Source organism: Crassostrea angulata, chromosome 4, assembly GCF_025612915.1.
Source record: "Crassostrea angulata isolate pt1a10 chromosome 4, ASM2561291v2, whole genome shotgun sequence".
Taxonomy (NCBI): Eukaryota; Metazoa; Mollusca; class Bivalvia; order Ostreida; family Ostreidae; genus Magallana; species Magallana angulata.
Window position 1 is genome coordinate 4,059,979 of NC_069114.1, and position 13,806 is coordinate 4,073,784.

General features: G+C 33.6%; 2 protein-coding genes across 3 annotated transcripts; one reads left to right on the top strand and one right to left on the bottom strand.

Moving 5' to 3' along the window:
• Positions 1-885: 885 nt before the first annotated feature.
• LOC128180997 (golgin-45-like) lies at positions 886-8,657 on the bottom strand. Of its 2 annotated transcripts, none has more exons than XM_052849231.1 (7): positions 8,530-8,657; positions 4,166-4,708; positions 3,789-3,865; positions 3,430-3,552; positions 3,129-3,257; positions 2,534-2,747; positions 886-2,203 (listed from the first exon to the last, which is right to left on the bottom strand). In XM_052849231.1, exons 2-7 carry the CDS (start codon positions 4,688-4,690, stop codon positions 2,060-2,062), a joined length of 1,212 nt encoding a protein of 403 aa, XP_052705191.1. In that variant the 5' UTR covers positions 4,691-4,708; positions 8,530-8,657; the 3' UTR covers positions 886-2,059. The 2 variants fall into 2 exon arrangements, with proteins under 2 accessions (XP_052705191.1, XP_052705192.1); XM_052849232.1 differs by lacking the exon at positions 8,530-8,657 and adding an exon at positions 4,944-5,110.
• On the top strand, positions 8,657-13,286 carry LOC128180998 (nucleoside diphosphate kinase 7-like). The gene is made up of 9 exons (XM_052849233.1): positions 8,657-8,774; positions 9,492-9,605; positions 10,006-10,172; positions 10,512-10,673; positions 11,214-11,368; positions 11,479-11,634; positions 12,082-12,317; positions 12,552-12,659; positions 13,054-13,286. The coding sequence occupies exons 1-9, from the start codon at positions 8,772-8,774 to the stop codon at positions 13,084-13,086; spliced, it is 1,134 nt and encodes a 377-aa protein (XP_052705193.1). The 5' UTR covers positions 8,657-8,771; the 3' UTR covers positions 13,087-13,286.
• The last annotated feature ends 520 nt before the right edge of the window (positions 13,287-13,806 follow it).

The window sequence follows — 13,806 nt, forward strand, 5'->3', positions numbered from 1 at the left end:
AAATTTGTTAAGTTTACTTATTTGAAAACAGTTACACTGCATTTTTATCAAATATAAAAGTATACTAAATAGAGGGGGAAAAGTAAAGTGTACAAATTGTGTAAAATGTCGCTTTATAAGGTAGATGAGCACATTTCATTTGATAAAAAAAAAAATAACTGTTGAAATGCTGTTTTATTCAATGAAAGTGTAGGAAACATTTGTTTTTCAAAATAATGCATTCCAGTGGGTTTCCAAACAATACAGTAAAGCTAAAATATTGTTTTCTAGGAAAAAAAACAATCAAAAAAGGCTCTTCTTCAGAATAGATTTAATAAAAACTAATGAATAATCAATCATATCAGACAGCAAATTTGATTTAACATAAAGATGTGTCATTGCTACAATTAAGTTGACTTACCTTTCTTGAAATGATTCAAATAAAAGCCTCCAATAGCTTTCCGTTCAAATATATTTATATCATTTGGTGCGTGCTCCGAAATAACAGCGTAAAGTTAATTTTCATACCATGTTATAATTAAAAAACGACATGAACATATTACATCAAAACGATATTTTGTATCATATTTTATTTTAATCTCTCGACATTGCGTGCAATATAAGAGTGCAACTCTGGCAAATAAAAACGTGTGACTAAGACAACTCGAATTTTTACAATGTTCTGATGATTCCAGACGAGCAGGGACGGAGGTGAGTTCAGTACTTTGATCAACTACTACGGTGTATTTCCCAGTCAATACAGTCAAAAATAAGAACTGAATTCCTTGATGTTAAAACGTTATATTAATGTTGGTTGGGATTTTTTTTTGTCTTAACAGAGGTACAACTTTTTAAAAGTAAATGCTTTTACCAAAACAATAAGGAAAAGATCATCTGAACAATAGATTAGTACACATATATATTTATTTCTTTTCAATCTATTTAAAATGTGACAAAATGCTTTCATATTCATATTGCACCATCTAAAACAATAAAATAAAGCTGAAAAACTTTCGTGGCTTAAACAACATAAAATCAATGGCACCAACCACACATACACTGAATGATTAAGAAACACTGGTACAGCTGTACATGCAATGGAATAAGACTTCACATCGTACCAGATCTTCTCCTTTACAATTGTCTTGATACGTTTGATTGATTTACATGTAATAAACAATATCAAAATACTGAATGCTTATGCTTCACCAATATTTTACAAACAATATCACATAGGTGTATAGCAGGTTATTTAAAAGTCTGTGCAATTTAACAATTCCAAGAGTTAAACACATAAAAGTAAATAAGTTATAAGTTTAGGGACTTCAATATTGCCAAATCAGTTTTCAATGCCAAAATAGTCAAAATATAGCAACCAGCAAAAATAACTCGCTGCACCATTCACAAGGGTTTCCTTTTTATGAAAGCCCCAGGTTAAAATCACCTGCACAACAAAACAACATTATTTAAAGAGGGGGTTTTAAAAGAAAATGTCTAATCATTATAGACTCCCTAAATATTGTACAATAAATTATAACTTCCATTCACTATGTATATTTATCAAGTGCAGGTTTATCATCTTTATACACTAATTTCTCCATTGCTGTTTTCTGGTTAAACATTAATTTAATGCTTGGAAGTTGAAATAATGTACAGGGCTTAAAACTTTGGCCCATGTAGTATTGTCCTTACATAGAAAAAAACATCACAGATAAACAAATAAACGGATGTCTACCTTGTACCAACTAAATTGTTACCAGAACCCTATTCAACAAATATCATGCCTAGTGAATTATGTTAAAATACACAACAAATAGATTTTATGTGTTTGTTTGACACAACTGGTGATACTATATCAGTTTCTTAAGAAAAATAAAAATGAACTTATCAGAATGCTACATGAACAATTAGAAATAAATATCATTTTAAAAATGAACTTTACATTTTATAAAATGCAGTAAATAGCAACACACCAATGATATGTTTACATTCAAACATGTTGTAACGATGAATATCATAAAAATCAAGTCCAAGAAATTTCAGATCACATTGTTGAATGCTCCAGCCCTCCAATCTAGAGTCAGACAGCAGTTAGCTCCCCTTTACACTTCTCACAACAGTTGAAAGTCAGATTGTCAAAGTTGGCATAGGGATGGTAACGGTTGGCCATGGCTGAGGTCAAGGTCATTTGATTGGTTTCCTTCTCTGTTTCTCGAGACAAAAGCTGTAAATAATAATTGTACACATCAATTTCTTTTCTATTACCAGTAAGATTTCAAAATACAATTGGTTTTTTGATAACAATCATTTTTTAATGTATTAATTTGCCTTCAATGTTGCATAATTTTACATTGCAAATTGGTTTGTTTTTTTCATATTTCAAAAACTACAATGCTATTTTGAAGAAAAAAAAAACTGATCTTGATTGTTCTTATTGAATTTAATTTTTCAGCTTATGTATGCATCAAACTTTTCTTTTTCAATCATCAAAATTTGTATTGAATGCAAATCAAAACCATTTGAAAAGAAAATTTAGGAATCTGAGAGCACTGACCTGGTGGGCGTAAGATTCGGCTAGAGTCAGATTGTCTTCCCAGGCCGGTCCAGCCTCTATCTGGATCACGTTGTCGTGGGGGAGGAGGCGGTACCGAATGTTCTCGGTCAGTCGCTGGTTCATACGGGCAAGGTCAAGGGCATTGGTGGAGGGCGGCTTGGTGGTTCTCTGAGAGGTCAACGGGTCAAAGGCAGATCTAATTTGTTCTAAAGACCTAAAATTGAATTAAAATCTTATAAAAACATATTCTGTCATGATGGGATGTTTCCCCTTGGTGGATCTCTTGCTAATACAATTACGATTTAATACACCCTTCACTATTCTAAATGTTTACTCTTTATCATTATGTCTCCCCTTTCAAAGGGGAAACATATTGTTTTTCTTCACTCTTTTTCCAATAAGTTGCCACAATGCATATAGACACACACATACATATACACTGTAGAACTTTTCTAAAAATTTAAACAAAATGCTAAAATAGCTGTACTGAATAAGCGATAAAAGATCAAACAAATTAACTGATAATTTACCCGGTACCTAATAAATGACAGTAAAGGAGTCTACATGTATAAAGGATGTACAACTGATGACTTACTTGTAGGTCTCAAACAGGTTTCTCCTGAGTTCATGTCTCTCGTTCAACATCTGCTGCAGTGCATTATGGGATTCCTGACAGTTCATGGCTAGGTAAGCTTTATCCGCGGCCAGTTCGTCAATCATCAGTCTACAGAGCAAATACATTTAGTACATAGATAAAGACACAAAATGACTGCATAAGAAGAAATTCCGATCTTACATTCTGATACAGTTTCTTTATTTACAGTTATAGTTAACTCTTTTACCTAATTGACCAAGCCCTACAACTAAGGACTGATATTCCATATCCATGTACCTACCGACTTGCCAGGAACTTGCTGCGCCACATGTCAGCCTGAATGGAGATCTTGTCCAAATGTTCGTAGTCTTCTGAATGTTTCTTGGAAAAGTGGCCCAGCTCCTTAGACAGCTGAGCTTTGTCTCTGTAAGAGACAACGGAATTAGTGCAATAACATGTATCAGTATGTTTACAAGTGAAAAATGCTAAACAATTGTTTAAAAATTTGTAAAAAAAAATTACTTTTGAAGTTGGAGACCCTAGACCATGCAGTAAAGATTTTTTGAGGAGCATGGCCCTTCTATGATTTTTACACATTCAGATATCAGAAGTGGTTTTGTAAATACATGTACATGACTGTATTTATTTTAATCCTCTTACCTCACGAGGTGTTCCATTGTAAAATGTAGGTCATCACCAACTGATGCCACCAACAGTTTCTTCAACTCAGTGTTTACCTGAATTATATAGAAATCTTTTTAATTCATACATTCATTTTATCAACAATAAACATTTATTAATATATATAAAGGAAAAAACAGGAGCTATTCTAACAGTTCATCATGACAGTTCATGAACTTGAAGACTGAAAAATTGAATTGAAACAATAATTATTTATAAACATAACACATAGATGCAATGTCTCCTCTCAAAGTAAAGCTTACTTTGAGCCATGTGTCTAACATATTTCATCACAACCTTCTTTATTGATGCTATCGGAAAATACTTTAGAGTTTTATGGATGCCCCTTTAATTACCTGGTGTTGTACATCCAGCTGCTTGGTGAGGCTGGTTATCTGCGTGTCCAGCTGGTTCTTCAGGGCCGCGTTCTCCTCCCTCAGTCTCCTGATCTCCTCGGACTCCGACCCTCCACTGGTAATCCCCGTGCTGTCTTTGCTGTCGGTCTGTACTAACTCTGGTGTCATCCTCACAGCAGCAGCCTCCTTCACTCCGACACTCTGTCTACCAGTCTCTGTGTCCCCTGCTTTAAGGGGGCTGACTTTGGACACAATTTTACCTCCATTTTCTGAAGAGCTCCCCCTAGGGTAGGGTTCCACATTTGCCACAGGTTGGGTATATTTGGTCTCTACACTGGGCTTTCGAGTCTGTGTTTGGAAGCTGTATTTTGGCAATGGTTGCCTTACAAGGACTGTACCTTTGTCTTCTAATGCTGCTTTGCTTTTCCTTCCATCTTTGCGTTTGTTGTGGGCCTCACTGGAGGTCTCCCGAATCACCTGGGGATTGGCTATGATAGTCTTAGGCCTGACCGAGGGCTCGGCCATTGTGATTGTGCTAAAATTCTATAAAAAATAAAGTACATTAATCATATGCCTTGGGTTATATAGCGTGTATACATGTACATAAGATATTTAAATATTGTTATTCGTTGTATAACAATCTTTTTGTAGTTCATACATGTACGCATATAAATTCGGCCATTTTATCTAAAGGTAAAACTACATATATCTGCACTTAAACAAATATACTTTCATTTAGAAAACTTTCTCTCAAATTCATGATAAATGTATAACCTACCTCTGGTCTACCAAATTTTTACACAGTAATCCTAAAACATATATGCCTCTATATTCCTAGTTTACTTGATAAATCCCATAAAATCTGTTAGGAAAGTAACAGCTAGTCAGAGTTGATTGTCACACAAACGTCATGTTTCTGTTCACGCATGAGATCCCTAACCACTTACACCTATAACGTACAGTTCTGTACAAGCCTCTCTCTGTTGACATGGTTAAGTGACCTTTGGTAACATTAAATCTGTCAGAACAATGCTTTTTCTCCAGGGTTACTCAATAAAACCTCCATTATCAATCACTCCCTCTCAAATCAGTCAATTTTTCCACTAGTCCTCTTACTCTTAGTGATCATATGTACTTGATAATATAAAATTAGCAACTGAATATTCAATAACTCATAGAAAAGAAATGTTGTTATGAAATATATAACTATGAGACTTTGGTTCACTGTTAATTGATGGAGGGTAATGGAGATCATTGTTTAACTTTGTAAACACAGCAGACTTCCATATTAAAGTTCCTTATAACAGTGTACTTTTAATTAACAGACATATGAGTGTTTAAATCATAATTTTGAAAGACTCACATCATTAGGAAGATTTTAACAAATTTTAACTTAGTGGGCTGGGGATAGGATATATTATTCAGATCCTAAGCATTTATTCATCATTGCATACATCATCTTTTTTTTTTCATCTTCACAACATCAAGAGCTCCACAAAATCACAAGATGCTTTTTATGCAGCATTGCAGTGAAAATCAGGAAATATAAATGAAACTAAACTAAGTAATAAATACTATTATATTACAGTAGCATATATTATAATAGTTTATTATAATACATGATTGTATGTTGTATGCATTGTTGGAAAAAAGTGATTTATAATCACAAATTGCAAGTTTTTTAAATAATTACATTTTGTGTTTGCATTTTAATAAACAGAGGAGAGACTCAAAGTCTTGCAGGTTCCGAGTCTTGGTACCTTGTATGGTACTAGTACTAAAATGAAATCAATACAAAGGAAAAAATTCTAAATTTATTCAATGATATTTCATCCATTTTTACCCGGAGAAATTAAAATGAATGAAAACAAATTTCTTACAGAGATTTTAAATGGGAAATGTTTACATCTTTTCTCCCTTCGGAAGTACTCAAGATACCTTGCACAATTTTTCAACGTTATCATGCAGGTACTTTTCATGTCTTCTGCAATGCTTTATATTTTTTTATTGTGTATTGAAACCTGAAGCAGTAAAGGGGGTGTATCAAAACAGATAATCTGTACTTTTTTTTCATTCTAGAGGATGAACATAGTTTGGGCACAAAAATATTCATGATTATTGAAACATTAAGCAAAAAGTGGTGGAAGCAGAATCTTGGGACAGAGTATGGTACATGTATAATTGTATCTGTAGATAATCAATACACAAAGATTCTGCACCTTGTCAAGTTGAAATAAAACGTGATGATGTGAAATCTGATAATGATGCAGCACACTGAAATATGAGAATGTGTTTCACCAGCTGTTCAACAAAAGCCCACGATTTTACTGTTTTAGTTCACTTGAGTTTGACCAGACCAGCCAGATTTTGATAGATAAATCAAAGCAATTGTGTGAAAATGCCCCCAAGTCAGTAACATGACATAGGGATAATGTACAAACTTACACCAAAGAAATTCTATTTGTGATATATATGTCAGAGAGCATTGTACCTCAAAGAAGGATTTAACATTCATTTCAACTAATTATTAATGTAGACTAGTCTTTTTTAACCAGTATATAAACTACAATACTATTCATAGAATATTACAGTAAAATTACAATCAAAATTGTCAATCCAGATATTTCAATTTTGTTTCAGGAATACAGATCAAAATCAAAATGGTACTGCCTAGCCGGTGAATAAGTCTAAATAATCACTGAATGACTAGGAATAGATGAGCACATAATATATGTACGCTGTGATAATGCTGACTGTGAGTAGCACCATGTGCTACTGCTGTGATTTTGTTACAGAACCTAAGTATGATTGGTTATGTCTGGTTAATTTAATATTCAATATTAAATATAAAACTATATAATAATCCATATCTTCATTTGGATTTGATCTATTTATAAATTTGAACATGTTGAACACACTCTATCTTTCTGAGAGAGCTGATCTAAACATATTGATTTTATTCGCAACTTCTAAGATGCATTTAATCTATTCAAATATTATTTTACATGCCAGACATCTTCGCTAGCCAAGCGTTGGATTCGTTTTTCTCACAAATTGGACACTTGGCTATAGAGAAGATGCATGCCAGAGAGCGAAAATCGATCAATATTTGATTTTTGAAAAGAATGTTTATTTAAAAAGTTGTAACTGGATGAGAGAAATAATCTGGCATTGGTATTTGTACTGGTCTGACTGTCACAAAGTATGAATAGAGGCAGGAGTACTTAATCAGGTGGAAAACATAATATCAATTGCGTAAACTTAAAGCGTAATTAAAACTCAACAAAATTTTAAGCTTGATCACTGGATGATTAAATCAGGAGGCAATAAAAGCATTTGACCACCAGCCGTGATTATAACTACCAATCAGTGGGCTGTGCCCAATACCCAGTCTGAAAATGTGTTACAGCCCTATCAAATTGCACATTAATAATTTACGACTTATCATTTTCATCATCCATAAAGTTAAATAAAGACTTCTTACATTGTCAAAAAAATCTATAAAAATATATTTATTAATTTTCAAAAAATATACATTTTACAACTGTATAAATAAATACTAAATCAAGAAGTGGAGTGTCGAATCATTATCATTGTTATATTCAGTAGTATATTCTCACCATATAACTCTATATAGACGAATAGTCAATAAATGTACTATTAGCTCGTCGGAAAAATATTGACCGGTCAATATTTTTTTGATATTGACTGGCTAGGAATAATATCTAGAGAACATTCCCTCTATCTAAAATAATCGCCTCTGATTTGTTGATTCGTAAACAATGACGTAAATAACTATTCGCAACTCCAAAACAAGGTAACGTCATAATAGACGTCAGTCAAGGCAAGTAAACAACGGACGCGCAATGCGACGGTTTTCTATCATAACGGATATATAAGGATTTGCGAATTACTGTGAAGTAAAATCAGGTAGAACATCTGTATGTTAATTCTTACTGTCGGCGGAATGTCACCAGTGACCTTTTGATGCTGAGGATATTTTGGAAATGAACTTTGCACAAAATTGAATTCGTGAATTCTTTGTTGAGCTCAGAAAATTACGGCGATTTGTTTTCAATTACTTTCTTAAATTTTGGTTTGTTTCTTCATATAACAAAACAAATGTTGACTGTGTTTTCGGGCAACATTGATTATATTAGCCCCCTTGGGACGAAAATATTGCCCTCCGCTTCGCGTCGGGCAATATTTCGTCCCTCGGGGGCTAATATAATCAATGTTGCCCTCAGCCCCAGTCAATATTTGTATAGTATTCCATCAAACCCGAATTACCTCCAAGATAACAGCGTAATTTTATTCAGAAAAAGGATTAAATATGCCTCAAACATATGTACGATGATACATACCTTTGCCAAATTCTGTTGAAATGTTACATTTTAACGTATCTTCAGTTCTTTTACCAAAATTCGGCAATAAACAATATTTACTCTATATTCCGGAAATAACTAAAACCTAATGGAAAGGAACTCATAATTTTATCCAATCAGAGCGAGGCTTTCAAAATACCTTGTCTAATGTTGCCAGGAACAACAACAGACTCAAGTTAGAAACTGCATGTGGACACTTGTGTGATTGTAAATTAACAAAGATGGTAAGTCTTTTAGGAGCTTTACATTGTTAATATTTTGGGGTATAATAGCATTCAAAGTATACACCATCCTTTTTCTACTGTTTGCGATGGAAGATTTGAATTTTTGAATATTGTTTTGTGATCATTGAATGAAGAACTTGATATGTCACTGTTATATTGGAATTTGATTTACAGCACATAGTTAAACTTACAAAAAAAATCTTCTGTAAATTTACCGACACTATGATCCATTGGTTGTTTTTGTACGTAGGCCTATATGTTTGAAATAAAGATGATATGTTTATATTAAATACAGTCAATATAGTGGTCAATGACAGTGCATGCATTTTACATCAACATGACGGTAAACATGACCATTGTTGGTAGATCTAGTATGTGGACAATTTTTTTTTTATAGCATGCATAAGGGGTATGCTTTGTATACAAAACATTGCATCAAAGAGTTGATTACTTTGGTTCCAATATGATGAAGCATGCATGCAGTTAAGATGTGCATGATTGTGATGAAATTATTAAATTGACGACCTAAATTGGTCATGCACTCGGACATATTTACTTTAATTAAATCAAACAAATCAAAGCTGTGATGATTGCATAAATATATATTCCGCCACACTGATTTAGTTTAGTTTGGTTTACCAGCACAAAACCATATAATTTACTCATGGTATATTGAATATGAACAATGTTTTAAATCAGTTTTCATTAAATTTTAAGGAAAGAGAAGGAGAGGAACGGTTCTGCTTTATAGCCGAGTGGTACGACCCTCACGCTGCCTTCATCAGGCGGTACCAGTTTATGTACTATGTCAAAGATGGCACAGTAGAGATGGTAAGTACATGTATTAAAACTCAATCAGTTGTAGACTTATCATTCCAGTACTATCAATGCTATTTAATTCCTAAATTTCACCTAATGGATGTTTGGTATCCTCCTCTTGGTCATGCACTATTATTATAATGAATTAGAAAATCTTGCACTGAATATCTGCAAAGACCACTGGTACATACTTAACAATGTTAACATTTGTTTTGTATCAGTACTTATTTTGTAAATGTATCATACTATTAGATTTTTAAACATACATGCATATGAAGTGAATCATTAATGATAAACCAATATACAGTACATGTACCTAGTGTATGTAACTTAATTCTTGTCTTTTCTTTTTAGACATGCTGAAATCTTCATTACAGTACCTAAGCTAATTTATGATTATACTCTTTTACAGTTTGACATAAAAAATCACAGAATGTTCCTGAAGAAGACACGGATTGAGACTATTCGCCCAGAAGACTTGTACATCGGGAACACCGTCAACATTCTATCGCGTCAGATGAACTTTGTGGATTATGGAGATGACTTCACCAGAGCCAGACTCTCACATAAAAAAGAAAGGTATCCTCAAAGAAAAGATGCTTCATTTTATCCAAACTGTATTAATTTCATACGGTTATTACTAAATATTCTTGTATAACTGTTACGGCATTGTTATTTTGAGCATATTTGCATTTTGTTTAAATTAAAAATGCTGACATTAAAGAAAATGAAAAATAATATTAATGTAAAAGAGATAGCTTTATATATGAATTAATTTTAAAGCAAGTTGCATGTTTTGTGTCTGTTTTGTGTTTTGTGTTCAAATTCTTATGATACTATTTTAAAGACACACATTCATTTCATATGTTTTTTTCCAGTACTCTGGGGATACATTCATTTCATTTTTTTTTTTTCCAGAACTCTGGGGATGATCAAACCAGATGCAATGTCTAAGATGGGACAGATCATTGACCTGATTTGTCAGAAGGGTTTCCTGATTACAAAATTAAAAATGTGCCAGCTGAACCGGAACGAGGCCTTCCAGTTTTACCAGGAGCACCAGGGAAAACCTTTCTTAGAGTAAGAGACCCCAACAAAAATTGTTACAGATCGTATATTGATGATCAATGAAATAAGGCCAGTTTTCAAAAACTGAAACTTGAAAATTAACAAAATGTACCCAACTTGAAATATTTTTAAATACAATCTAAGTGGGTTATTTTTTTTTAATGCCAATCATTTTGTTGATATTTTTTTAATTTATGAACTTTTGCGTTACTTTAAAAATAAATATACCTGTATGTTTTCTACGTCCTACTAATTTAATGTTTATAAAACATTGAATCAAGAGAGAGCATTTGAACATTTTGTTGATTTTGTTGATTGGCTGCATGATGGAAATTTTGATGGATTTTTTTTCTTCATTAAATTTAATATTTGCCTTTAAAAATCAAATTGTTGTCAGCCTCTGTTACTAAAAATCAAATTAAAACTAAAAATTGTATTGTATCAGCCCATATTGAAGATTTCAGGCTGTATGTATATAAATACATGTACTTAAAATGACTTGCAGAAAAGATTCAAATTTTATGTAATTTTGATCTTTGGTTTTTTTTTAAGTACCCTCCTGAACTTTGTGACCAGTGGTCCAGTGATTGCGTTTGAGTTGATGGGAGAGAACTGTGTATCCCAGTGGAGGGAGGCCCTCGGCCCCACCGACTCCGCTATCGCCCGCTCAGAGGCTCCTCAGTCCATCCGCGCCCGGTTTGGTAAAAGTGAGTGGATGTATTCACTGGCTATAAATGTCAACAATAACATAGGCCTGCAGATTGAAGAGGCATTTTCCTACCGTAATAATAAACTGAGTTCTATTTTTCTATCGTAGATAAAACAGAGAATGCCTGTCATGGCTCAGACAGTAGTTCATCGGCTGCCCGGGAGCTTGAGTTCTTCTTCCCGAGTAACGGTCCATCTAGACAGAACACCGCCAAGTTCACGGACTGCACATGTTGTGTGGTGAAGCCCCACGCCGTCAAATCAGGTATGGACTATCAATCCAACATGTATACGTTAACAATCAGCAATTCATTCGTTTATATCTTGGTAAAGCCAGAATAGTAAAAAAATTCACTATTTTAAAGCACTCTTACTAAATTCTTTTATTTCACAGTCAGTTATTAACTGTATTTATGAGTTGGATGATTAATACTAAATACACCTTAGTCAAACACATATTTTTTGTCAGTGTTTTTGTTCCCTGAAAAGATCTGATTTTTAATGGATTTAAGTTTATTTTTTCCACATAGTATAAATGTTTCAATGAAAATAATTATATGTATTTGTTATGCATGTATTTACTTATTCTGCTATGTACATGTATTTCTCTTCATTGTACTTGTACACGCTGTTCAATATTTGGATGATGTATATACAGTGTATAGCAACATTCTGATTGACCATTTAAACGATAAATTCCGTACACTTCCAGGTTTAGCTGGAAAAATCATCAGCAGCATTTTGGAGGCTGGATTTGAAATCTCAATGCTGGAAATGTTTAACATGGAGAAGGCCAATGCGGAGGAGTTTTACGAGGTTTACAAGGGGGTAGTCCAGGAATATGGGTCAATGGTCGCTGAGCTGACCTCTGGGCCGTGCCTCGCCATGGAGATCCGTGCACAGAACGCTCCCCAGGCATTCCGGGAAATGGTCGGCCCCTCGGACCCGGTAAGAATCAGTGTCCTCTAGTCCATTCAGCTCTGTTGTTAGTAAAAGAATCTGAATATAATAAATGAATTTAAGTCCAACTGTTAATATAGTATATAATATATCAACCAGTGTTTTGGTGAACTTTTTTTTCTGTTTATATTCTGTATAGAAATTAAGGTAGACTTCTAAACAGTGAATGGACTATGTTCACAAATAAAGCATGGTTTATTGTATACCCCTTTGTCCCTACAGGAGATAGCCCGCCACCTCCGCCCCCGCACACTGAGAGCTCTCTTTGGAGTCGACAAAGTCCGGAACGCGGTCCACAGCACCGATCTCCCAGAGGACGGATTATTAGAGGTTGGTGTACAGTCTTTTTCAATAATTTAGCCTCCAATCTATAAGTTTCAGAATATCTATATGAGAATTCTTTTTTTTATGGTGAAACCCATTTTGACTGTGAAGAACATGTGACATTAAAGTATTTCTCAATAATTGGAGATAATTCTACTAATTTGTACATGTATTGCAAAAATTAATTGTCATTAATGATGAGGAAAAAGCTGAATGTACCTGTAATATCTGGCAATTATTTTTTGTCCTTCTTGTATGTTAAAAGGGAGACAACTTGTCTATATTTTGCTCATATATTGATTTAATACTTACAAGTACATGTTGAATGTCACTGAAATACTAACTCTTATTTTAGTAAATTTTTATATGATTGTAAAAAAAAATTCTTATCATTTTCCAGGTTGAATATTTCTTTAAAATTCTTGGACGTTGAAGAAGAACATTGTTTTGTGAACATCAGTGTACACACTCCTATACAGACTTGTGAGGAAGGACGATGATTTGTGCTACTGACAGCTAGAGATGGGAATTAACTGATCTGTGATAGTTTCTATGGCAATGTGACCATTCTCATTTCATTTGTTTAAATTAATAAAATATCCATGTATTATATTAAAACAATTCTTATACTCACTTTTTTGTGGTGTTTTTTGTTTTCATTCATTGATTAATTCATCAAATGTAAGCTTCCAACTGAACCTAAAAACATGACAATTAGTGTATCATACCCATCCATAGGTATATGTAAAGCTTTGGATGTACATTACTAGTTAGTTTTAGTCGCATAAAAAATGTTTATTGCAGTGTAATAGGATAATAGGAATGAACATAATTATACACAGAATGAAAATATATGGCTCGACAGCGAATCAAACCTGGACCCCTGCAACTCTCGTCAGGAGCTCTTCCACTGAGCTACCCTAGCCGCACATCACTATCCAAAGTCCATATACATGCAAGTCCCAATAATTACAGCAGCTATTCATGTTGGATTAGGAAATACTAAATCAACTTTACCCCCCTGTCAAATGGTGGTTTATGATGGTTACCTACACTTAGTAACTTGGTCATAGTTAGGCACCTTAATTCAAAGATACATCTTTGCATTTTAATTTCTTTTTAATAGTTTTTAATAAGACACAACATAGCACCT